The 25,710-nt window shown below is 37.9% G+C and overlaps 1 protein-coding gene across 1 annotated transcript; it reads left to right on the forward strand.

Moving 5' to 3' along the window:
* Window positions 1–525: 525 nt before the first annotated feature.
* On the forward strand, window positions 526–22,716 carry LOC135702009 (cytochrome P450 4C1-like). The gene is made up of 8 exons (XM_065222959.1): window positions 526–911; window positions 13,148–13,345; window positions 13,476–13,664; window positions 13,926–13,995; window positions 14,061–14,187; window positions 14,596–14,808; window positions 21,963–22,267; window positions 22,352–22,716. Exons 1-8 carry the CDS (start codon window positions 737–739, stop codon window positions 22,623–22,625), a joined length of 1,551 nt encoding a protein of 516 aa, XP_065079031.1. The 5' UTR covers window positions 526–736; the 3' UTR covers window positions 22,626–22,716.
* The last annotated feature ends 2,994 nt before the right edge of the window (window positions 22,717–25,710 follow it).

Consider the following 25,710-nt stretch of genomic DNA (forward strand, 5'->3'; position numbering starts at 1 on the left):
AGATCGATTGAAGACAGAGATGCTGAGAGTTCTGTTCCAAAACATTTAAACCGGATATGTACATTCATAAGATAACCCAAAATTATCACTGAGACTTGAAAATATTCCATTGAAGCAGTCATTTACTCAATGATCTACTATCTCAGTTTATTTTATTTTATTTTTTCCTTGATTTTGTTTTCGTGCTGAGCACCAATGTTACCGACGCCAGCAAGGCAGCTCCCACACCTGGATCCTACCGACCCATAAACTCACGAACCGGGGACCAACGGCCAACGGAGATGTTCCCGGCGGCACCGACTGGGATTGAACCCAGGCCTGCTGTGGTGAGAGGTAATCAAGTTTACCACTACACCACCGGTGCCGCTTATCTCAGTTTATATCACACGTCCATTACTAACCAGCCGCAAGTCATCGCGTTGAGATAAACCCAAGGTACCGCATCTTACAGGGGCTCACCTAGCTTGTTTTTCTCCAGTACAATCGAGAGAAGTAGCTTAGCCCACTCGAAAAGAGCGTGTGTGTCTCAGTCAGTCGGTGGCTGTATTCAAACGTAGTAGCACACTTTGCCCAGATAGTAAAACAATAAAGTAAAAAAAAAACAAGTCACTGTACCTATCTGCGGTAATCCAAGTAGGTTAGATTGTTAGTATACCCTCGACGTGCTAGCAGAGCGGTTGAAACAAGTTCTCGCGGTTTCTGAAGTGTGTGCACGGTGTCATATCAATCCTTCGAAATGTCAGAACTCACGACGTTTATCTATGGACTGTTGATATTCTTCATTTTTGTCCCATTTCTACGATGGTGGGTCAAGCGGGCTCGCCTAGGGCAGATCATCGATAAAATACCCGGACCCAAAGCGTACCCATTCATTGGAACAACGTATACATTCTTCGGGAAGAAGCACTACGGTGAGTGGAGAAAGGCAACCCTGCAAATTATTATTGGTGATTTACTGTTGCGTAAAACTTTCGCAGACCGGTTGGAGCTCGGCAAACGAAGCCACAGTGCCGTTGAAGAAAACCAGCGAGGAACGTTGAGTGATTTGGTTCAAAAATAGCTCACGATATCGGTGAGATCTATTTTAGGCCCAGTAATTACATCGTTCGACAAAAGAGATCATATTGAAAGCGATTCATTATAATGCAATTATCTACACGTGATACTAATTAGGTATTCCAGACAGTGTGGAAACCACCTACTGAATGAGTCCGGTTATAAATCTACATGTCTTTAAATGGATTACAAGTAATTTATAATCTTCAGTGACTCAAGTCCTGCAAATACAATGGTTCATTGTAATCTGTAAAGTGGGTGACAGTAGGTGACTGGGTGACAGAGGCATGATCTTATCTAAGATTTGTCAGTATCTGCTATCAATATAAGAAAGACGGCATATGTGAACGATTGATTTGTATTCTGTCAATTATTAGGTCACCCAAAATATCAGTTACTATCCCGGCAAGACGGATGTCAAAAAGTGTTGAACAAGGAACTCAATTCTAATCTCCTTAGAACAATGGTACATCTAAAAGTTCTATCTGGGGAAATGATTTTTTTTATAAATGATGTGTTCAAAAAAATCGTGCTTATTGTTTTTCTAAATATTTTTTTTTTTCATGCCTTTATTGGTATGACAATAATCGTGGACCCTTTCTACGATTATTGTCATAAAGTTATTGGAGTAGATCTTTGTGTTGAGATTTGAGCAGAAATTTTCAATTTGATCCAGTTGAAACTAGTGCTGAAAATTATCGTATTGTATCTTTGTAGTATAATGTAAAGATTAAATGTACTCGTTGCGCTTTTTCCAAATTAGAAACATTGGTTCCATATTGTAGCTAAGGGTATTTCCGTTGATAGTGTATGTAGTTTTTATTTAGTATGTTTAACATATTTTACAAACATATTAAAAAGCAATTTTCGTGTTTTTCGCCTGTTTGAAAAGGCACTCAAACCATCATTTCTAGATAGAGCTGGAATTAGGGCGTAACAGCCTTTGTAAACAATGACTTTTATCGATGATTTCTAGGATTTCTAGTTCTGGCTGGGGAAAAGATTTTCTTTATGAATGATGTGTTTAAAAAAATCGTGCTTATTGTTTTTATAAATAATTTTTTTTCATTCCTTTGTTGGTAACTATTTGACAGCTAGCTTGGCCCATTCCACGATTTTTGTCACAAAATTATTGGAGTAGATCTTTGTGTTGAGATTTGAGCAGAAATTTTCAAATTGACCCAGTTGAAACTAGTGCTGAAAATTATCGTCACTGCATAAGCTTGAGGTAGAGTCGATGTATAATGAGTCACGCCAAGAGTGAAGCTAAGTCTACCTAATGAACTATCAAACCGGCTACCTATCGTGCAAAGTAAACAAACATTACGATGCTATGAAAGGTTCACGAAAGGTATTCTAATAAAATATAAAATATAATCGAAGAAATGATCATAAACACGCAATGAGCATTGAATTGTCATGGGATACGTTTGCTAATGATCAGTAATGAGAATTTCTACTATTTTTTGTTAAGATAATTTGAAAAAATCACTGATATAATGATTTACTACAGCCGCTATTTTTTCTCGCTAGAAGTCATTTGAAGTTGATGTAGAAGTCCTCTGTTGCCAAGTGAAAATAAAGGGAATCTTTCGAAAACCGTGATGCGCGTTCAACTGTTTTTCTCTTGGGGTGATTCATTATACATCGACTCTTGTTAACGATTAAATATTTTATTTAAAAAGCCAAATTATTTTTCTCCTCTCAGTCTTCTTCTTCTTCTTCCTCGGTTTTCAAGCTTCCCAACAAACAATTCAAAGTCACAAATAAGCATACACATTGAATAAATGTTGTATAACAGTGTACAATGCTGAATAAAACAGGATGTCGAATTATGTGCTGAAAAAAGCTCATTGAGATCGCCGATTGTTCTGATATGATTAATTTCCTTATTAAAAGCTTTATAAACGTTGACTGTCTTCCTTATTCAGAACCAGGAGTTTAATCTAATAACAAACTGAATAAGTGTAATTTGCACATACATTGTCGCTTTAATTCGACTGTTTTCAATTGATTGAATAAAATGCTTTATTAAACGTCTTAAAAATGTTTTGTAGCTCCATTATTAGATTTCATTGCATTGCTTTACAATATTGCTGTATAAAGGTGAATACACTCAGCAATATAGCTCTTATACCACCCAACAAACAATTCAAAGTCACAAATAAGCATATATATTGAATAAATGCTGTATAACAGTGAACAATGCTGAATAAAAAGAGTTGTCGAATTATGTGCTGAAAAAGCTCATTGAGATCGATAGATGCACATTTAATCTGATTAATTTACTAATTAAAAGCTGTAAAACTGTTAAATGTCTTCCCAATTCAACGCCAGAAGTTCGATCTAATAACAAACTGAATAAGTGTAATTTGTACATACATTGACACATTCATTCGACTGTTTTCAATTGATTTAATAACATGCTTTATTAGACGTCTGATAAATGTTCTCCAGCCCCTTTATTAGATTTCATTGCATTACTTTACAATATTGCTGAATAAAGGTGAATACAGTTAGCATAATACCTCTTATACCACTATGCGTCCATGTTGTAATCACATGATTTGTAAATGCTTTATAAACGACGTATTAGATTCATTATTCGACAACACTGATTCAGTCTTACAACAAGGCGAAATAAGTAGAATAGTGGTTATCGTTTCCGCTTTTCAATAAGAAGGTCGTGAGGTCAGTCCCAAGCTCAGCCCTTTTTTTTATTTGTGTAGAACATAATTAATTTAAATAGTAATCATCGATCACATGACTCACGATAATGAATGCATTGATCTAGTTTGAAATATAGCCGAGCATCCTTTCTTTCGACTTGGAGATGTGAAGAGGCAACATTGGTCTCATTTAAAACAACGATGATTGAATGTATCATTCCCACAGGGTCTTCAAGGAGCTAGAGTTGCGATCGGGAGTGCTGATAGGTATTTACTTTCATGCAAGCTTTTATTGATTATTGAGTTGCCCATATGATGAATTCTAGGATAGCTCAGATTACAAGGCAAGCGGCTGGTGATCGGAAGGTACATGGTTCGAATCCCATACAACGACATGTATAATTATATAATACATTTTCTAATATCTGAGTGGTGCGAGCCACGGCAGAAATAATGAAATACAATACATTTAAGAAACACACCCTTCCCCCTGTCCCCGTCCTTCTTATTTTCGGGTTAATTTTCCCACAGTTTAATAATCGTTTAATAAATGTATAATAATGTCTAATTTAACGTTACTTCACTTGAGAATCAAGCGTAAACAGAGCATCACGGTTTTAAGGAAGCAGTGATGTCTAATAAACGCTGAATAATCAAAAATGTTATCGTATAAACTCTGTTACAACTCATATAAGTCGAATAAAAGCTTCTTGACATACCTTATACAACACCAGTAGTTCAATGTTGTGGTTGAATAAATTCTCCAGATTTGTGTGAACAAAGCCTGAACAGAAATTATTATTAAAAATAGTACAAGTACTATTAAGCATGCAGTTGAATAAAATGGCCAACAAGTCGTTTCTTCAATAGACGATTGTTTGTTGGGTTATTGCGTATGGCATATTAGCTTTTTGCGTACTCTCAACTTAGTGTTCTAGATGCACTTCCACAGTTATTAATTGAGAGCTTTCAATGCCTGCTACCATTTTTGCATTAGTATAATTGTGTGGCAAGTACAATCATACTCTATGCCCAGGGAAGTCGAGAAATTTTCCAACCCGAAAAATTCCTAGACCGGACCGGGAATCGAACCCAGCCACCTCCAGCATGGTCTTGCTTTGTAGCTGTGCCTTTACCGACTGAGCTAAGGGAGGTCCCATTCTCCTTTAAGTACAATTTGTATGAAATATAGAAAAAAATATTCAGCTAAGCTTCCGGTTGACTGAATCTGAATTGCTAGGTCCTTCTTTTAACTTCTGCCATCAGATTCTGAACACCCGAGGTGTCCACTTTGTTTGCCGCAGAACGCCAGTTTGCTTTAAACTGCTTCTCGCTTCCAATCGTTTTTTGGGTCTTCTTCAGGTGCCGCTTGACAATGGCCCATTATTTTTGGATTGGGCTGAGCTCTGGCGTGTTGGGAGGGTTCTTGTCCTTGGGCACCACCAGCACGTTGTTGGCGGCATACCACTCCATGGCAGGATGTCAAATCCGGTCAAAACAGCATGGAACAATCGTGTTGCTTCAGTAGAGGCAGCAGTCGTTTTGAATTGAATTTATATATTTATTTATTTCGTCAAGCCAGTGTAGACTACATACAATGATTATTACAATGTTTACTTACATACTATGTATTAATTCTATTCTGTTTTAGCTTAGTTTTTATTTGCTGCTTGGACATAGTGATGTCAATAGTTCCGCAATGCAAATTATATAGGCGTATCATTCCATTGATTGGGCTATTTTTTGCATAGTTTGTTTTTTTATCCATTAACTTATTATATGCCTTACAACTCAAACGCGTTAGCTTTACGGAGCCGATTCTTACAGTTTTTCATAAATTTTATATAAAAGAGTTTATAAAATTAGTTCATTTTTCCTAGAAGCCGGTTGTTTGGTGTTTACTTTCTCTCGCGGCCGCAGTTTTCTTCTTTCTTCCCTTTTCTGTGTTTCAATAGCAGTTTTCAATTTCTTCGCGATCAAGAACAATGGATGGCTTTCGGTCTCAAGCTGACTTCCTCTTGCTGCTTCTTGTTCTTCTTCCATGTCCGGGGTCGTCTCATCGATTGCCATAACTTCTTCATCGAACACCTCAATAGCATCCGCAGAAGCATCGCCGGCTAAAACACCCGCATATGATGTACAGGTATCCACGCTGCTAACATTTTGGGCTTCGTCCGGGTCACGTTTTTCCGTATCCGTCGTTTGTTGTTTTTCGAGCTTCCTGCGAGGTTTCCGCTTTGAACAAGAATTCATCTGGTGCCCCCCAATCTTGCAAACAAAGCACACATCCTTGTTCCCGGGATAGAACACGTTTCCTTTACGGTTGAGGAAATGCAGTGATATAGGAATTTCCTTCTTAACATCCATATATACACCGCGGATGCCAGTGTATATATCAAAACCTAACTCGGGAGGAAATTTCTCCCTAACCATACGTTTTACCTTGTCGTATTTCCCCAGCACCAATGCTAGGTTTTTGTCCGGCACTTCAGGAGGCAGATCGTACACTCTGACATATTGAATGTATTCATCCGCATTCAACATGTGTACCTCTACTGCCTTTCCATCGTCATAACGGAAAGTTAATTGTTCACTGTTATTCATCAATGTGTGACACATTGCCTCTTCGACCTTGAATTTAATAAACAAGGATTTCTCCTCGGCTACCCTGTATATAGCTTCCACCTGCATAGGATCCGCATCCAGAGTCTTCGCGAAATTAATAATTTCGCCCATCGACGCTTTTCTAGCTCCATCGCCAAAGCTAAATTTGACGGTGTTTTTAACTTCAACTCCATTCATTCTTGATTCTATCCACAGGATTCCACACACGGCTAGCTAACTGCGGATAAACAATGTGCGCAACACACAATAGCTTGGTCGAAAAACAGACTGATGCATAGTTTGTTCTGTACGATTTTCCAGAAAATAAATTCCGTGTTCTAAGATATCGACAAGGTGTGTAAAAGTTTAATTGTGCGATAAATTCTGCCGAATCTATGCGCATTGAAATAATGTCGTTGATGAAGAAAAGAATTGCAAATTGGTGGCACTCCTTAAGTGTTTGTATATTGATGAGCATCCCAACAAACATTGCAAGCAGAATAAGAGCTTATTCAGGTAAAAATATGCTTCTTCAGCTAAAAAAATGCTTATTCAGCCTTTAATCAGCACAAATTGTTTGTTGGGATGCAGCGCGCTTCATAAGATGGTAATGGAAATGCAGTCCAATTCAATTTACGTAAAGCATATAAAAGGAATTGTTTTTGGACAGATTCTATGCGTTCTTCGTGTATGGAAATGTATGGATTCCATACTAGGTGGCAGTATTCCAGAATTGGCCTAACATATGTGGTATATAATAGCTTAATAGTGTATGGGTTTTCGAAATTATTACTGAACCTTTTAATGAAGCCTAGCATTCTGTTTGCTTTACTAATGATAGTATTATAATGTTCTATAAAAGTTAGTTTGGAGTCTAGGATTACAACTAGATCTATTACAATTTTGCTTTTTTCTACTATTTGGTTGCCTAATGATATTTCAATATGCGGTGTTTCAATTGCTATTGCGGTACATTTTTTTACGTTCAGTTGCAGTAAACTTTTACCACACCAGGTGTGGAATATATTGAATTCATTCTGGAATTCTTCTGCATCGCTAGAATTACTTATTTCCATACAGAGCTTGATGTCGTCTGCATATACAAGCAGTTTTATTCTTTAAGTATGTAGGAAATGTCGTTTATGTACAAAATAAAAAGAAGTGGGCCTAAATGAGAACCCTGGGGTACCCCAGAGGTGACTGAAATTGGTTCTGAAAGTTTATTTTGAAAGCGGACTATTTGTTTACGATGTGTTAGGTATGATTGAAGTTAATTCGAAAGTCCAGGCTCCCTTCCTATTTTCCAGACGTTCACGTAGTTTTCCTGATTGACGGTCCCGGACGCCTTCCGGTTGCCTTATAAAATTCCTGACCAGAGAGCTGTTTAAAGTCTGCTTTGACGTAGGATGTCGAGTAGTTCGAATTTTCGCGATGCCTGTGCAAAATTTGGATGCGTTTCTCCTCTTGCTTCGACGTCATTTTGATAACTGATGATCATTTCAAAGATGTCAAAATCAAAATAGAGACATCATTCTATACGCACACACCTACAAAATGAGATTAAAGGAAATGCGTCAAGTTTAAGTCGACCAAATTTTGATCGTAATACCCTTTATTGAACAAATCACAAATGTTTCATTCATTTTCAGTCTGTCAGTTTGTAATGACGATCAAAGTATGTTGCTAGTCATCTTACTATGATCGTCAAGACAAGACTTCAGCTTTAGTTATAAGACATTTGATAAGGCTCAAAAGAATTAACTTTACAGAGCGGAGAATTCTTGGTCACTATACAATACATCTTAAAACTATAGTCAAAAGGTACAACACAATAAAAACTTTATCTTCCACTATTCAAAAAGCCTCCTCCATCAGAACTGGAGCCACTTCCAGTGGTTTCATTGTATGGCAGTTACGCCAACGGAGATCAGAGCGCTTCCATTGCAGCAATGGACGCAAAACGTGGTCAGCACTCACGCACTCATCACGAAACGGTTGCTTTCCAAAGTCGACGACGCATCGACCGAAAGAACTGCTGATGAAGAACAATGAAGAGAACCACACTATGGTTGCTGCCGAGAAAACAGACGATCGCGTGGCACACATCGAGAGAGGCCTGTTTTGTCGACAGCCGAGTGAACACAGCAGATAGCAAACAAACACGTCATATCTCGAGCAAAGTGCGAGATCAAATTGAAATCTAAATTTGATGTTGTGATTTCGCTGATAATAATTACTCAGGTTGCTGTCGTTTTGGTCGTTTTAACGGTTAAAATATCAAAATTGAGAACAAAAATTAAAGGGTTGTGTCCTAGACACTACTGCAGTATGACGTAGAACTACGGGAAATTGATGTATGTCATACATGTTTGACTTGTACTTTATCTTAAATTTTTCAAGTATTTCAATGTTTCGGTTATGGTTCAAAACTTGCGACAATTCATGTTAGCCTAATCGGGCTACCGGTCATCTTACGCATGAGTTAATGTGTTTAAATTTAATGTAATGGTTAAGAATTGCCATAGTTTTCCCTACATAATTGCATTGGGTTGATCAATGTTGAGCTATTTTGCTGTTATCAATGTGCACTAAATTCGACATTAACATCGACTGCAAAAGGAACTTACACTATTTCTCCACACATTTTTTTGTTGATTTGCACCTCACAAAAACGACATGCATGTTGTGGGATGAAACAATTCCCAAAAAAGTACGTTAATTTTAGCATAAATAACTTTTCCGCGTTTCTTATTAGGGGCTACTCATTAACTACGTCGACAGTTTTTTGGGATTCTAGCCCCTCTCTCTCTCTCGGGGGGAAGGGGGCATAGACAACTATCGATATTTTTTTTAATTTGTATGGGCCGTGGATGATTGCCAATTAATCATTTTGTTCTACCATTTTCCACAGAGACGGCGTTGTTCCGCTGGTAGGAAGTGATAAAAATCCCCATATAGAAATTGAGAGAAGTGGGAATAATTCGCTTTAGGTGCATATTCAGGTCAAAAAAAGTGAACGACAACCTAAAGAAATTAGTCAGGGGCTTTGTCGTTCGGTTTTTTCATGGAAATTAATGCTAAACAAGCTACAATTAAATAAAAATGATTTTTCCCCATACAATTTTACCTGGTTTACTACCAGTCCCCAGAGAGCCAAAAAATTCAAATTTGAGAGAGAAATTCTCTCTCACGAGCTCAATCTCTCAACATGCCATGTATTTTGTTGACACTCGATTTGTGATTTCCCTTTCACAGATTACAAAATAGAGCACCTGACACTACAAAACATGTCTGGTACCTCTATATATGCATTTGCTTTAACATTTGAAGTCCCTCCTTTTTTACATATTCTGCGCAAAAGATACTTTATGGGGCATACATAAAATTCGGTGGGAAATTCTGTGAGGGGTAAGCTATTTTGTGTGCAGAATGTGTAAAAAGGGAGGGACTTTGGATGTTAATCTAAATGCATATAGAGGTACCAGACATGTTTTGCACTGCAGTGTCCTCTGTGAACAATTATAGGAAAACAGATTGTGTGTAGTTTCCGATAGATGTTCCCGCAAACAGCAGCAGTGACATCTGATGGAACATGAATGCAGAAGCTTGACAAAATGATTAATTGATTTCTTTAGGACCTTCTGGTCTTAGAGTTACCTTTATGGTTGTACCGCTGCCACTTTGCCGCATTCCTACCCACAATGCATGCGCACAAAATCTATTTATTTTTCCTCTTCCGCTGCATTTTTTACGTAAACAAACCACGGAAACGTGATAATTGTGATTGCAGTTTTGAGCTTAGGCAACTAATTTCGGATTGAGAAAAACACGTAAAACACCATAATACAGCGCATAATCAGACCGCTTGTATTAATAGCTTTTTCGTCATATCAATCATGGAGCTGTGTGATATCTTTGAAAAGTACACGTTTATCGGAAATTGTATACATTATTTCGTTTCTTTCACTTTCAATCAATTGAAGATCTTTAAACTAGCTAATCGTCATGAAGTCATACGGTTATCTCTGATTCAGCTGACAAAATGAAGAAATATGTGAGAGATTATCTGATTGAATAGTTTACCAGTAGAAGGTCTTCTGAATAATTGATCAATCTTGTAAAAATATCCAAGGGGCTTTGAAATTCTCCAAAGCTCAGTGATCGTCTCAGAATTTGCATTAACTTCAAAAAATTTAAGGGAAATATCGAGATTTTCCTGATAAAATTTTTATGGTTATTTTGCTTACCAACGTGTTCCGGGCATCATGCAGACCATTTGTGGAATAGTTCTATCATTTGGGGTTTTATTCCTCAATGGTGTTTTTCATTAGGGCTTCGCAGAAGAATTATGAATATTAGGAAAACTGCGAGAGCTTAAGGAATGTTCCATGAATTTTAGGGAAGTCCAGAGAACTCTAATATATTGAGAAGATTAAAAAACTTTGTGACTAACGATATCTTCGAATATCGGGAAAGTTCAAAGTTCTTCAAGAGAATATTCAGACAACTTCGTACATTTTAGAAAAAATGTTGAAAACTTCATCGAAGATCTAGAGTAGTTTTGGGAGAACTTCAGAGTAGTTTTAGGAGAACTTCTGAGTAGTTCTGACGAGAACTTAGTTCTGAGGAGATCTTCAGAATAGTTCAAAAGAGCATTTCAGAGTAATTATGAGGAGAAGTTCAAAGTAATTCTGAAGAGAGCTTCAGAGTAGTTCTGAGGAGAAAATGAAAGTAGTTCTGAGGAGAACTTCAGAGTAGTTCTGTGGAAAGTTTCAGAGTAGTTCTGATGAGACCTTCAGAGTAGGTTTGAAGAGAATTTCAGGAAATTTCTGAAAACTCCAGAGAAGCTTCATTGACTTCAGGAAAATTTCGGGAAATTTATGAAACTCCCCGAAAGCACCCGGAACATGTCAGAATGGTCCTCAGTATTTAATATGGCCACAAATGTTCTTATTTTTGAATTCTCATGTAGTTTGATGTGTCACATGAGGATTTGGGTCCAAGTTTCACTTCTCCGGGGGTGTCCGGAACCTGTCCGGATCTGGCCAACGTGGTCTTCAGTACTTAATGTGAACAAAAATGGACATGTTTTTGAATTCTGATGTAGTTTGATGCGTCGCATGAGGGTGTTACAAGAAGAAACTGATCACTTCCTCGGGGGTACCCCGAACATGTCCGGATGCGGCCTTGGATAGATATTTGGTTCACGTCTTGAAGTGTCTCGTTAATTCAAAATTTAAAAAAAAATACATCTGAAAACATTGAGCACTTCTTAGGTTGCCGCTCAACCGCGTGTTTTTCCAAAATGTTGAAAAAAAAAACGAGTTTTAGTGCAATGCCACTTTTGCCGCAACGCGCTCATTGTGGGTTGTCAAACGGATTGTAAGCAGTGGCACGACAACAGCGCTGTTTTATATCTTTACAGGTTCAAGCAGAACTATGTGCAACCAAGTGGTACTAGTCTATGACGACTGGGTTTGGGAAAAACGTTTATTTCATTAAAACAGTGATAAAATTATCATTTGTACATTTTTCAAAAGTTTTTTTTATAGAAAATTTGAAAAGTATTTTATTTAACAGATTCGTAATGTAATATCCTATCGATTGGCGCATTTGGATTTTAATTTCATCTATAAATGACAAAATTACCTACCACTATTTCACCACACATATTTCTCGATTTGCACCCCAGTATAGTCCACAAAGACGTAGTTCTACGTCAAAAAATCTTCCTGAGACAAACAATTTCTGCTATCAGTGAGAGAAAACTTAAAACTCAATTTAATATCAATTTTTCCTGTTGATAACAAAACAAGTATTCAATTTGATGTTATGCTAAGGCAATGAAAACAAACCCGGAACAACATATTTTTGAAGAGCAAATGTACAGCAAAATGATAACAAAATTTGGTATCAAACTTGTCAATTGCGTAAACTGAAATCAAATTATGATTTCACTTTGATGTTGATATTAAAACTAGATTGCAATTTGCTGTCATTTTGGTGCTGGACTTTGCTCGAGATGTGTGCGTGACGCTGAGAAATTGCTAATAGTAGTGCGGACGCTTCTTAGATTGACGATAATACGTAAATGGCTCTATGACCCTAAACGGATAATATTATTGGAATAAGCTCGAAAAGTTGTATTGTTTTAGAAAAGTTGTTAAAAATGTATCGTGTAAATTTCAACTTAGTGGCGCAAACAGCGTAAAAACCGGCGCAACAGTAAAAAAAAATTGACAAACTTGTCCCCCTGAAATCATCATCTTTGAGAAACGAAATGTTCACCTTCACTTAAGATGAATTAATTAATAGACCTTTAAATTTCACTCTTCTCTAGCTCTCATCGTGTATTCAACTAATAGCAAATTCGTTTATTATCGGGGTTGGAACCAGTTTTAAAGCGAACTTGTTGTCAGTGCGAACCTCAACCTGCGGTAGGCTTTAAAAACAAACTATCAAACTGACGTTTGTCAGAAAACTAGCAGACCCAAGCTTGATACCCCATTCAGGTTGGAACAGAATAAGAAACGAATTCGCTAGAAGAATCCCATTCTCAAAATTTGTGTAGATTTGTAAGGTAGGGGAAATGGATGTAATGTCAGCCTAAATGCCCCTAATTTGGGCCCATACATAAATTCAGCAATCGACTAAATTTTCAATAGCTACCAAAAATATCCATCACTATCTCAAAGATCACTTTAACACTAATTAAAATGTCTAGGACGCACTCGGTTAAATTTCTCAATACCTTAAATAGTCATACAATGGAGCTCCACCGTCCACTAAAATCGCATCGCTTTGATCCGCACTTCCAGAGCTCTTCTACGTGATAGACGAACGCACTCGTCGCTATCCGGAAATCCACCGCATCTGGACCGGATTGCGGCCGGAGGTTCGAATTAGCAAGCCGGAGTACGTTGAAACGATAATTGGCGCCAGCAAGCACATGGAGAAGTCCCACGGGTATGAATTTCTGTACGAGTGGCTCGGCGAGGGACTGCTCACGTCCAAAGGTAAGCGCATTTCAGTATTTTTGACTTCCAGTTAATTTCGTCTCAACCGGCATCATTTATTCAAAACAACATACCTAGCAGCCATAAGTGCCTTCAACCCTAATCACCACATTTGCCACCCCATCAACAGGTGACCGCTGGTTCCAGCATCGCAAGCTTATAACACCGACGTTCCATTTCAATATTCTGGACGGGTTTTGCGATGTGTTTGCCGAGCAAGGAGCCATTCTGACGGAACATTTAGATTCGTACGCCAACACCGGCAAACCGGTGGATATCTGCCCGTTCATAACCAAAGCTGCACTGGACATCATCTGCGGTAAGTGAGAGCAGAACATGGCTGTTGTTGATACATAGAAGACGCTTGTTGCCGCTGATAAATGAGAGCTAATGCTAAGGTAACAGCAACATCGCATTTGGAACGTTTGTTAGCTGTCCGAAAGTCAATAACGTGAAAATGTTTGAACACCAGTTCGTCTGGAACGAACATGAGCTTCGGTGCAATTTTTCGATCCATTGGAGCTAGAGCTTGTTATAGCAGCAAACTATATTCTAACGATTTTCCCTTCTCTTTTGATAGAAACTGCCATGGGGGTCAAAGTTAATGCTCAAGCAGGTGGGGATAACCAGTATGTACAGGCCATCTATGCGTAAGTAATGGGTTACAGACTTGGTTGCGAATTTTGTAATCTTTTAACTGTATCACATCTTTCAGATTGAGCACGCTATTTGTGGATCGTTCAATAAGACCATGGCTGCATCCCAACTTTATTTACAATCGCACCGAGGATGGACGCCAGCACAAGAAAGCTCTGGGAATTGTCCATGGATATACAAAGAAGGTAAACGCTTGCTAGACACGATTCGAAGCCTCAAAGAATACAAAACCAAAAAGGGGAAAAACATCACTTTGCACACATGACTGGAAACCTGTGCACCAGTCATCCGTGAATCCGGTCACCTCACCCATGACCGTGCCGTGAGTCGCCGATGCAACTAAAAAGAGTCGACACGAGAACGCTAGTTTAGCAAATCGATTTTACATCGTTCGTAAAGCACGAAATCCTGCTAACCTTCCTGCAAATCGAAATCAATTGAACCGTGTCATTACTTCTACCCAAGCTCCCCCGTTCCCGATATCCGTGCCCTGAGAGCCAAAGCCTCTGGCACAACGAAATGTATCCCGTTCACTTTATCCTTCGTTCTCTCAACTTTGATTTCTCTTTCCGCACCACCGGTGGAATATCCAGGTCATCCGCGATCGAAAGGAAGCACTGCAAAAGGGAAACCAAGGCAACGGTGGGAGCTCGTCCACGGTGGTGACAGGCGAAACCGGAGACGATTTTTACTTCGGTACGAAAAAGCGGCTGGCATTCCTGGACCTGCTGCTGGGGGGAAATGAAAAACATAATCAACTTACGGATGACGACGTGCGCGAAGAGGTCGACACGTTCATGTTTGAGGTAAGTGCACTACCGGTTGCCCTAAATATTAAATATGTATGATTTGGAACCGTCCACTAATTGTTCTGGGGTGACTATCACATTGTTGTAACTTATTATGTCTCAACTGGAGCTATGTGCCTGCACTAGTTTTAGTTTTCTTTTATCACTTCCACATTTCTGAGTGTTTAATTTTTTTCCCTATACTATGCCCAAGGAAGTCGAATTAATTTATCCGACTGAATGGGGAACCCTCCGCCTTCAGCATGGCACTGCATGATAAGCAAATGTACTTGGTGTGCTACTTATAATCGCATATCAGTACCATATGGATTTTCGTCAATTTTAAGATAATAACGTTATCCACTATCAATAGGCCTCTACTTTCATATTACGTGATAAAACTAGGGACTTTAATCATGGAAAATGTGAGAACAACATCATTGGTCTGTTTGTCCCATCAAGCAAAGTAACCGCATATCAGTCCCATCCTGAAATTAAATCGTCCAGAGGTCAAGTTGCAGTTCTCGATTAACATTTCTAAAGGTCCTATTTGCTTTAATCGATTATCTTCATAGACTTTTTTATTTGATAACCACACCTACGCCATAGGTTGATAGCTGAAGATACTTTGGGGCTGTTCATAAACTACGTAGACAGTTTAGGGGGGGGGGGGGGTTGGCAATTATCCACGGCCCATACAAAATTTAAAGTTTTTGTATGGACAATTGTCTACGCAGGGGGAGGGGGGTGAAGAATCCCAAAAAAACTGTCTACGTAGTTAATGAACAGCCCCTTTCTTGTGCTTGAAACGTTGAACACAGCAGGGAATGCTTTTGAAGTTGAGTTATTAACGGAAGAGAAAGTCTATGAAGATAATCGATCAATGCAGATAGGACCTTTTGAAATGATGGCCACATTTGTCGCTGATATAACAAATCATGCGTTGCAACTGATTTAAACTTGACATAATTGAACTTTCTAACTTAAACTGTAATTCTCAATGCCTCATTTTCCCATATGGGACTGATATTGGATTATGGACAGTATAGGAAAGCAGTGTCCGAAAAGGGAAAGTAATTTTCTCAACTGATGGTACCGTGTGGTGCTCCATCCATCGCTCACTTTAGAGTAAAATCAAATTCACATCTTCAGTAAAATTGTACATTGAGTATATAGTTGCACTAGCTTGCAGCTCATTATCATTAGATTGTGGAAAAAATATAAAACATCCAAAACAATGCTGTTAAAATATACTTCGAGACAAATTAGTACATGTAACCAGGGGTCCCATTCACCGCTCATGTCGTAATGGAAATAATAACTCTTTGAATTGTCTATCTTTTCGGGCCATTCAACGCATAACATGGTTTTTAGGTTATTAAGGTATTAGATATTGATTAAACACTCGCCTTTGTTATGAAATATTGGTATTAATGCATATTTTAATTTTTTTTTTTTTTTTTAGTTAGCTTTGAAGGGAACCCTTGATCGTTGTGGGGTCACCATTCACCGCTCATATGGATGTTAACAAAAGTAATTTTTTCGGCTATAATCAGGGAAATAAAAGTGCCGATGGTTATATATGATCAGCTTGGAATCACATACGAGTGAATAAGTCGGGTAAACGCATGTTTAGATCTAATTTTGGGAACTTTAAAAAAAAATGTTGATCAAATGATCGGTGAATAGAGGTCAAATAGTGAACGGGTACGACATGGTACCTCAGAACTGAGATAAGTATTGTAACCAGAACCATCATCTTGAAATATTAAGTAGCAATCCCAAGTAACAAATCTAGAGCTGCTTGGCTATATTCAAAATTTATAAAGGTTTTATTGCAGCTGCAACCACTACCTACAGCTTTATCACGGTCATATACAATGCAAGTCATGAAACATTCTTATAGCTATCTACAAAACCCCTATAAAACTAATTAAAAAACCAACTGATGCTTATGCTATTTTCACTTATGAAAGGTTTTATGATTGCTTTGAAGTATACAAAAAAGTAATATGAATTGCCCTTATAAAACCAAAAAATAAAACCTTTCGTTGCTTTATAAGTAAGCGCAATAAAACTAGTTGGCCATGAAACAGTTATTTTAAAACAATTATAAGCATTCAGTTGCGACTTGTCAGAAATGTAAATAGGTGGTTTATTTTTACAACATAGAAAAGAATCAAAACTTTCCGGTACTTCCGGAAGCGGAGCGCAAAGAAAATCAACAAAATTGTTAGCATGAGCATGAAAACATTTCGTGTATACGTATACGCGACGTAGTGTGCGTAAGCAAAACGTCAGCAATCTCCATGATTCTTCCGTTCTCGCTTGCATATACGTGGGGTGACACGGACGAATCTTGGTCGAAATGGTGACAGTCCTAGGGCAAAAAGGTTGAAATCATGCATAACTTTTCATAAAGGTTAATGTACCATTCAAAACTTTTCTAAATGTTTGTAAAATTCATCGGTTGCACCCGTAGAATAGGAATATACATTTGCCCTCAAATGAAAAAAATGAATTCAAGCTGAACATTGCATTAGGTTGTGAAGAAACATACTGGATTAAGCTTCAAATTTCAAAAATATTGTTGAAAAAACGAGAAAAAAAAAACACATTTTTTGAACATTAATATCTTCTAAAGCGCAGAAAATCGCAACCTGACATTTTCTGCAAAAAATAAACAATACTCGATAAACAAAATATCAAAATTTGAGAGAGGTATATTTTGGTGTTTTGTAGATTTCTTCATTTGAATGGAACATTATTTTTTTCTATAACTTTTTTTAAGCATTGAAATGGCGTTTTGAAGACTTGACGACTTTGGCAAAATTGTTTATCTTGGTAAAATAAACAACTCTTCTTAAGACGTTAAAACTTCACAGCCTACTGTTTTCGAGGTATATTCATTTAAACAATATATTTAAAATTAAAACACTTATATTCACATTTTTTCTGTAATTTCACATAACTCGAAGTAGGCTGTGAAGTTTTAACTTATTTAGAAAAGTTTTTTTTTTTTATCAAGAAAACCAACTTTGACAAAGTCGTGAAGTCTTCGAAACACAAATTCAATGCATTAAAAAAACCTATTTCTTAAGCTCTCAATTTTTTTATTTTGTTTATCGAGTATTGCTTAATTTTTGCTGAAAATGTCAGGTTGCGATTTTTTGCGCTTTGAGAGATATTAATGTTCAAAAATTGTGTTTTTTTTTTTCTCGTTTTTTCAACAATATCTTTGACATTTGAAGGTTAATCCAGTATGTTTCTTCACAAAAGCTATCTATTTAAAGTATTTGCATAAGAGAAAAATAAAACATTATAAAGCTGTAAGCAAAAAAACCGAAACAGAAAATAAACCATATTTTCAACATTTTTTTCTTTAACTCCATATAACTTGGAACCAGTAGACAGTGGAAATTTAACGTCTTTGAAAGAGCTGTTCATTTTGTCAAGATAAACAACTTTGCCCAAGACATCAAGTCTCCAAAACGTCAGAGAAAGAAGTTAGATTGTGGCACCATCTTTGCGGAAGAGTTTTGAACTATTTGTTTATGTCAATAGATGGTCCTTATTATGACGAGAAATTTTGCCGAAGACACCAAGTCGCGGAAATGCTTCGTTTCGGAGTTATTAATTTTGATCCGCTAGGTTGCATTCCTGACCCAGTGTGCAATGTAAGCATTAGACATTTTAAGAAATTGCGCTTGGTGTTTTTCTTGCCTGCTGTCCTCTGTCGCCATATTGTCATTATGAAAATGCCATTAGCCTTGGAATAAAATCCAAGAAATTTCAATAAAATAATGGCTAAATAAGAGATCCGAAATGATTTCCAGTGTATGAATTTATGTATTGAGATCTATTTTCTGTAAAATTAAGGTGATTCCATCAAATTCATTTGATTTCTGAAACAATCTTTTTTGTCAACTTGAATTATTTTGGAGGCGCATTTATTTAACGCTCATATTATCTCAATAAACACGATAACATTTCAAACATTTCAAGCGCATATGTTTTGGAACTTCTAAAAAGTAATATATTTTCTTTAAAATTTTCACTAATGTCGCCATGGAACAAAAATTTGATAGCATGGTGATCTTGACACCAGCACTCAAACCTATTTTTACCGCTAAAGATTTCCATTTGGAAAAAAAAAGTTTCAGCAGAACAGAACAACAACAAGATAATTTATGGCGGTTGCTTTGAAGCCAATAAAAATTAAATTGGCTTTATAACTGATTTTCACCAAAGGCGTAATAAAACTGCTTGGATACAATATTACTCTTATAGAGGCTATGAGAACCTTTTGTAGAGTATGAGGCTTCCTGACAAAAGGTTTTAAGACAGCTTTATTGTGATTATCAAACATGCTTTATAAACCTTATCAAGAGTGGTCCACTAAGCTGTATAACGATCTTAAATATAGCGGTTATCAAAAGGTTGGGCTGGAGCTATTAATTTTATTGGCGGTTTTATGAAATTGATCTCAATAACCACTAATAGAGTGCAATAAAACAAGAAATGCTACTTGGGTGACCCGCAGCGACTCACGAAGAGCTACTGATTCCGATCCATAGCATAGCAGTGCAGCTTCTCCCTCCTTTGATGGTTGCTTATGTGGGATCTGCAGCTCGCTGCTTGCAGGCAGCCTTTCGTTGTTACTGGAGAACAAATTTCAACGCCACACGTCGAAAGCACTGCTACTGCTGCTACTGCTGCTACTAATTTCGACGATCGAACACCACCACACAGTGGTGTGGTCGTTGGGAGCGTGTGGTTCTGAGTATGGCGATGAGTGTGCAAAATATTACGCAATTCCATCCTCCCTATTCGCACGCGCCCGAAGATCGGAGGCGAATGCCACTTCGACTTGTTTCGTCTACTTACTACTCTCTGACGACTGTCAGTGTAGGTAAGTGGTGGATTTGTTAGTTAATTCGACGCTGTTGGACAACGCTGGACATTTACCAGTTTTTCAATAGTTTCTTGTTGAAAATCAACATTGGAAGCATTGTTATCGATGCGTAGCCATATTTCTGATCGATTGGTGATAAAATTATTGAAATTGGAAAAGGGGCAGCTGAGTTATTAACGTTCAAAATCTTTCTTAATTTGTTACATGTTCCATTTTTGGTTTTCACAAAGTGTACCCCCATATAGAAATCAAAGACGTAGTCCTACGTCAATACATTTATAAGATATTACAGCTTATGATTATTTGAAAGCATTTCTTAAATAAATAAAAAATCCGAAATAGACACAATGGGCATTGTAAAATTGACCAACATTGTAGAACATCACCTTTAAGTGAAATTTTTAACCTTAGCATCATAGAAATACTGTGTGCATTGGAAATGAATGTGTAGAGCAAATAAATGTTTTTTGAGAAAAATTAATTTATTTTTTTTTTAATTTATGTTCTACGTTTAATTGTTTTATTTGTCTAAAACATATATTTTTTAATCCTTAAAATACCAGTTTCCTACGAGATTGTAGGACTTCATTTCAAATATATGAGTAGTTTCGTTCAATGATTTGTTGAAAATATCGAATACACCATTTTGGAAAATTAAGCACTTGGTTGATTGACTACATATTTAAATACATATTTCGACTGAAATGTTCAGTCTTCATCAGTGTCATTCCCATTAAATACTTATCAAAATCTAACCCCCTAAGTACTCATCTCCTAGGTTAAAATGTTAAGATCACAGTTGAATTCTTGTTTAACATAATTGTCTCATTTTTTTACACTGCCATAAAATGGTGAAAACAGGTGTAAAAATGTTGATAAGTTTGAAACAATTCAAGGATGCCAGCATATTGTAAACAAAATTGCTAAACTATATATCAATTGCCAATATGAGCAAATAGAGCTGATCAATAGTATGATGCAAAATTTTAAATTTTCGCTCCACAGTGCTCAAACGGTTTCAAATTTAGATCTAATAAACCTCCCAAAATTTGAACTCATTTAGTAAGAAACTGGCTTGGTACAAACCATTTGATGTTTATATGTAAAATCTATGAAGCACAATTTTATGTATCTAACAATTCACCACATCGCTTTGCTTTAAAAATGGATAACTGTGCTTGTAGGAAAATTTCTCAGCTACAACTTTGTCGAAAATCACTTTGCGATAAAATGTAACAAACAAAAGTTGTTAATGATGCAATTCACATATGTCTTGTGATTATGCTCAACTATTTAGCAGGCAACACTAGTGTTTCTGGTGCGTAAAATAGAGTACAAAAATAATGGCTTCTATGTCACTCTGCAGAATACAGTGTTGTCCACAAAACAGCTCCTTAATCATGCGATAAGAATATCAATCTCTTAAACAATTAATAACTATTTCTATTGACCTTTGGCTGAAAAACGATCTTCTACAAAGTTGTAGCTAAGAAAATTTCCCATAATAATAGCTGTAGATTTTTTGCAATATGGAAAATGGCAAGAAGGCAATGATAAAAAAAATTGTTTTTCGATAGTAATTTCCATGTAAACTTCAAATTGTTTGTGCCAAGTCAGTTTCTTAACAAATGAGTTCACATTTTTGAACGCTAATCAAAAACCGATTTGAAACTGTTCGAGCCCTGTGAAGTGAATCAAAAAATTGTTCGCACGCATGAATGGACTGCTTAATTGAATCGTTTTTATTATTAATTTATTAAAGATATTTATAACCGCTAGCTACTTCATCACTGTTATTTTTTGAAACGATTTATATCCATTTTTCAAAAAAAAAAAAATAAGAGACAGCTGTACGCACGGGCCTATTAGGTATATTTACAATAAAATAGAAAAAGCATTTGCACTTAAATCCTGCATCAATTTTTGTCTTCAAACAGCATGGTGTGCACTAAGTGTAGCAGTCATATCCATTTAAAAACCAACCGATTCTGGTCTACAACAATCGGTATTGTGTTCACGACCGGAACAAAACACTTCATCAAAGAGCACTCCTCAGGGGGGATCTTCTAGAGCACAGCACGAATGTTCATCGAACTGAGATTTCTTCCAAATGGCAATTGTTTATCAAACCGGTTTACCCCGCTTTCCCAGCACCCACCGAATGAATGTGGTGATTCCAACCACCATCATCAACGTGTGTTTGTTGACTGTTGTCTTTTTATCGCACTGGACTTCTTCTCTTTTTCGCAAATCCCAGGGACACGATACTACGACTGCCGGCATGAGCTGGGCTCTGTTCCTTCTCGGGCTGCATCCGGACGTGCAGGATAGAGTGCATCAGGAAATTGATTCGATTTTCGCCGGCTCAGACCGGCCGGCCACGATGAAGGATCTCGGCGAGATGAAACTGCTGGAACGGTGCCTAAAGGAAACGCTACGACTCTACCCGTCCGTGTCATTCTTCGGACGCAAGCTAAGCGAGGACGTCACCCTGGGTGGGTACTTTATCCCAACCGGAACATTGATCGGTATCCATGCGTACCACGTGCATCGCGATGAAAGGTGAGAGCGTACAGATGTTCACAGCTTTTCAGACCCAAGAGGCGTTTATGGATGTTTCTTTGAAACGCATTTATTCGTTCACAGATTTTATCCCGATCCGGAGAAATACGACCCGGATCGTTTTCTACCGGAAAACACCGAACACCGGCATCCGTTTGCGTACATTCCGTTCAGTGCTGGGCCACGCAACTGTATCGGTCAAAAGTTTGCCATTCTGGAGGAAAAGAGCGTCGTATCGTCTGTTCTGCGGAAATTCCGAGTGCGTTCGGCAAACACACGGGAGGAGCAGAAAATTTGCCAAGAGCTCATCACTCGACCGAACGGTGGCATTAGGCTTTTCCTGGAGAAGAGAAACTGAAATTTGTCCCTATAGGGATGCTTGACGACTGTCGAATGATGTAGATTATATATAGGAATTACATTACTGATTTTATCATTTTCTTACTTAGTACAGATGAAGAAGCCCCTTTATCCCTACAAGCAATTAAGGATGAATCTGGTTGTCATATCAACAAACCATTACATTACCTCAGATGACCTACTTTCACAAAACTGCAACCATAGATCATTTTCCAACTAATTGAAATGTTCAGACAAGCAGAAATTGTGCTTGCAACTAGCTGGTAAACTTTCTAGTATTACAAGAAACTATATTACTCGGACATCGGATTTGTGTAACGAATCGAAAAACAAGATTGAATCCCCCCGAGATGACATCGTTATCTTTAACCCACTGCACGGTTGCGGACTATCAGAGGTAGGTACATGGCAATCGCAATGGAAACGGATCCACCCGCATTTCAACTCTGGACTCGGGACTCGGGTCTTCCCTGCCATTGCCGGTCGATGGCATTTTAGTTGCAATCCAGTTGAATGTAATAAATCTCGAATGTAAATTCCTTCTGTCAGTTCACGTTCGCACCCTTCTTGGCTTTTTCCCACAAATACACTGCATGGACACTGCAGGCAGTAGTGCTGGCTGGACTTACACTTTGAATTCAAAACTCGTAATTTTCACTTCCTTACACCCGCACATACGTACACACACACACACACATACGCCCTCCAGCATCAGCAGCAACAATGGATCGGAACATATTGGATCCCAGGGAAATGCACAATGCTCAACCGAGTGAGACGACACATTTCATGATGTTTGCATTCTGCCGTTCTCGCCCGGTTCCCGAGTGCTCTCTTTCTCACGCTTGTTTGGGTTACGGTCCAGTCGGGATGTGTGTAGGTTTCTATGACCAATGCAACCACGGGGTGTTGGTGCAGCAGTTGGAGCTATATCTGCAGGGGCTGGGAACACATACGACAGTTGAAAGAGACAATGGAGCGAAGAAATTGCTGTTACACCGAAATGAAGTGCGAGAAGAAGAAATTTATTTGATTCGAACTTTTACCTTTTACCCAGGACCTGACGGGGAGCGAGCGCTTCAACGGAACGGACGGTTGTCCCACCGACATCTCACGCACAGTGGTCTGACGATAGCGGTCGACAATTGAATTTGGTTCATTTTGCGATTCAAAATTGCTACAATTTATAGGTCTGTACTATAAAGACAATTTAATTATCTTTATTATTGAAGACTTTCAGCCCGGCTGGTTTGTCTCCTTAGAGTCTGGAGCCTTCGGAAAGTAGTCCCCTAGTAAAATAGTTTGGAATGAGGAGGGGCTCCAGAATGGATTCCCCCTGTTACAAAGTATCGGATGGAGCCCCAGAAGCACACAGCCAATGAGATCGATTTGAAATTCAGTGAATTTTCACTCCAAATAACAAAAACGTAGGTTACTCATAGACTAGGTGAAATTTTCCTCGCTTTTCCTCAAAAATCTGCTCGAATATGATGGAAATCGACGAAATTTTTACTATGTCTATGAGTATACTAATAGACTGAGTGAAATCTCTTTCGCTTTTCATCATATTTGAAAAGTTTTTCCTGGAAAATCGAGGAAAATTTTACTCAGTCTTTGAGTTACCTACACGCTATTTCAAAACTGCCCAAATTTGAGTAGAAGCTACCCAGATCGGTAAAACTGAACCTACCCAAAAAAACCGGGTAAACTATAATTGGAGTGACAAGTTGACAAATGAACAGCATCGATCGGATACAGGTCGATGTTGTCCATTTGTCAACTGGTCACTCCCAATTTAGTTTACCCGTTTTTGGGTAGGATCAGTTTTGAATCTGGGAGGATCCTACTCAAATTTGGGTTGTTTTTAAATAGTAACCTCATAATTAGCAAATCAAAGTTGGCGGCACTCGTGAAGAATAGATGAAATATGAGTGTGATGATGGTTTCCAAATTTTACACGGTGAGGCATACGAAAGCAATCTTAAAATGGTTGTATTTTGCAAATGAAGCATTTTATTTTAATCTGGTTATGCTACGTTAGTAGAAAACTTAAGGACTACTCCAAAGACATAAAATATAGAAAAAAATAATATCTTTTCAGATTTTTAGGCGTATACATAGATTTTAGCTTTTCTACCACTGTAGCAGCAACCAGAATTAAATAAAATGCTTTATTTGCAAATAAATGCATTTTAAGATTGAATTCGTATACCTCGCCGTGGAAAATTTCGAAACCATCATCACTTTCATAGTTCTTCTATTCTCCACGAGTGCCAACTTTGATTTGCCAATGGCTTTTTCCCTCTTTCACCGGCACTATATCACCGCTCTTTCAATATGTTTAGAATGCGTTAGGTCCCGTTTTCGTTACTTTTTTTTAGATAAATATGGGGCCCATGCATTAATTATGTCACGTTAAATCGATGAAAATTTTTACGCCCCCCGCCCCCTAATGCATTGTTTGTCATAAAAACTGAGACCCCCCTAGAGTGTAAGATAATATATGCATCAACCCATGTGGATGGAAGATAAATTAAACATATTGCGTCAAATGTCTTAACGTGAGCAATGCTTGAAAAGTATATTTTCATTTTCCTTCATATACGTCATCAAACCTCTGTTGATGTGTTTCATGCAATACGAGCCTATCAAAGCCGAGCGCACTTTCACTCGTCCGCTTCACCGAAGCTAGAAACAAAGACGAATGAAGCGACAGGAGAAAGAGAGATAAACGATTGAATTTGTTTGTAGACTCCGACTGAAGTGCTAGAATGCTGCGAAGCTGCTTGACTTTAACCAAAGACAACATATCAAGAAGACTGGCAACTTTGCCTGAATTCGAGCGACAGATACAGTAGCGCTGCGCTCGAGCGAAGGTGGAAGCAACGCCTAGAAAAATGAGCAACTACACAATCCTTTCTTCTGAGGATGGAACCTTTGCTATCCAATCCGTTCGGAGCATTTACCTTTGAGCGGCAGATGCCGCGATTGTGCCTGTCTCATACCGGTCGTTTGAGAAAATGGCAAAGTTGCCAGTCTTCTTGATGTGTAGTCTTCGCTTTAATCAGTTTCTCCGTCGCATC

This window comes from Ochlerotatus camptorhynchus, unplaced genomic scaffold (assembly GCF_037179485.1).
Source record: "Ochlerotatus camptorhynchus isolate MF236.1 unplaced genomic scaffold, CSIRO-AGI_Acam_v1.1 ptg000015l, whole genome shotgun sequence".
Lineage (NCBI taxonomy): Eukaryota > Metazoa > Arthropoda > Insecta > Diptera > Culicidae > Ochlerotatus > Ochlerotatus camptorhynchus.

Excerpts from the sequence above, each read along its gene's own strand:
- LOC135702009 (XM_065222959.1), top strand. The coding sequence starts at position 737 with ATGTCAGAACTCACGACGTTTATCTATGGACTGTTGATATTCTTCATT. Across the intron at positions 14,809-21,962 it reads TCGACACGTTCATGTTTGAG|GGACACGATACTACGACTGC; the intron begins GTAAGTGCACTA and ends CGCAAATCCCAG. Across the intron at positions 22,268-22,351 it reads CACGTGCATCGCGATGAAAG|ATTTTATCCCGATCCGGAGA; the intron begins GTGAGAGCGTAC and ends ATTCGTTCACAG.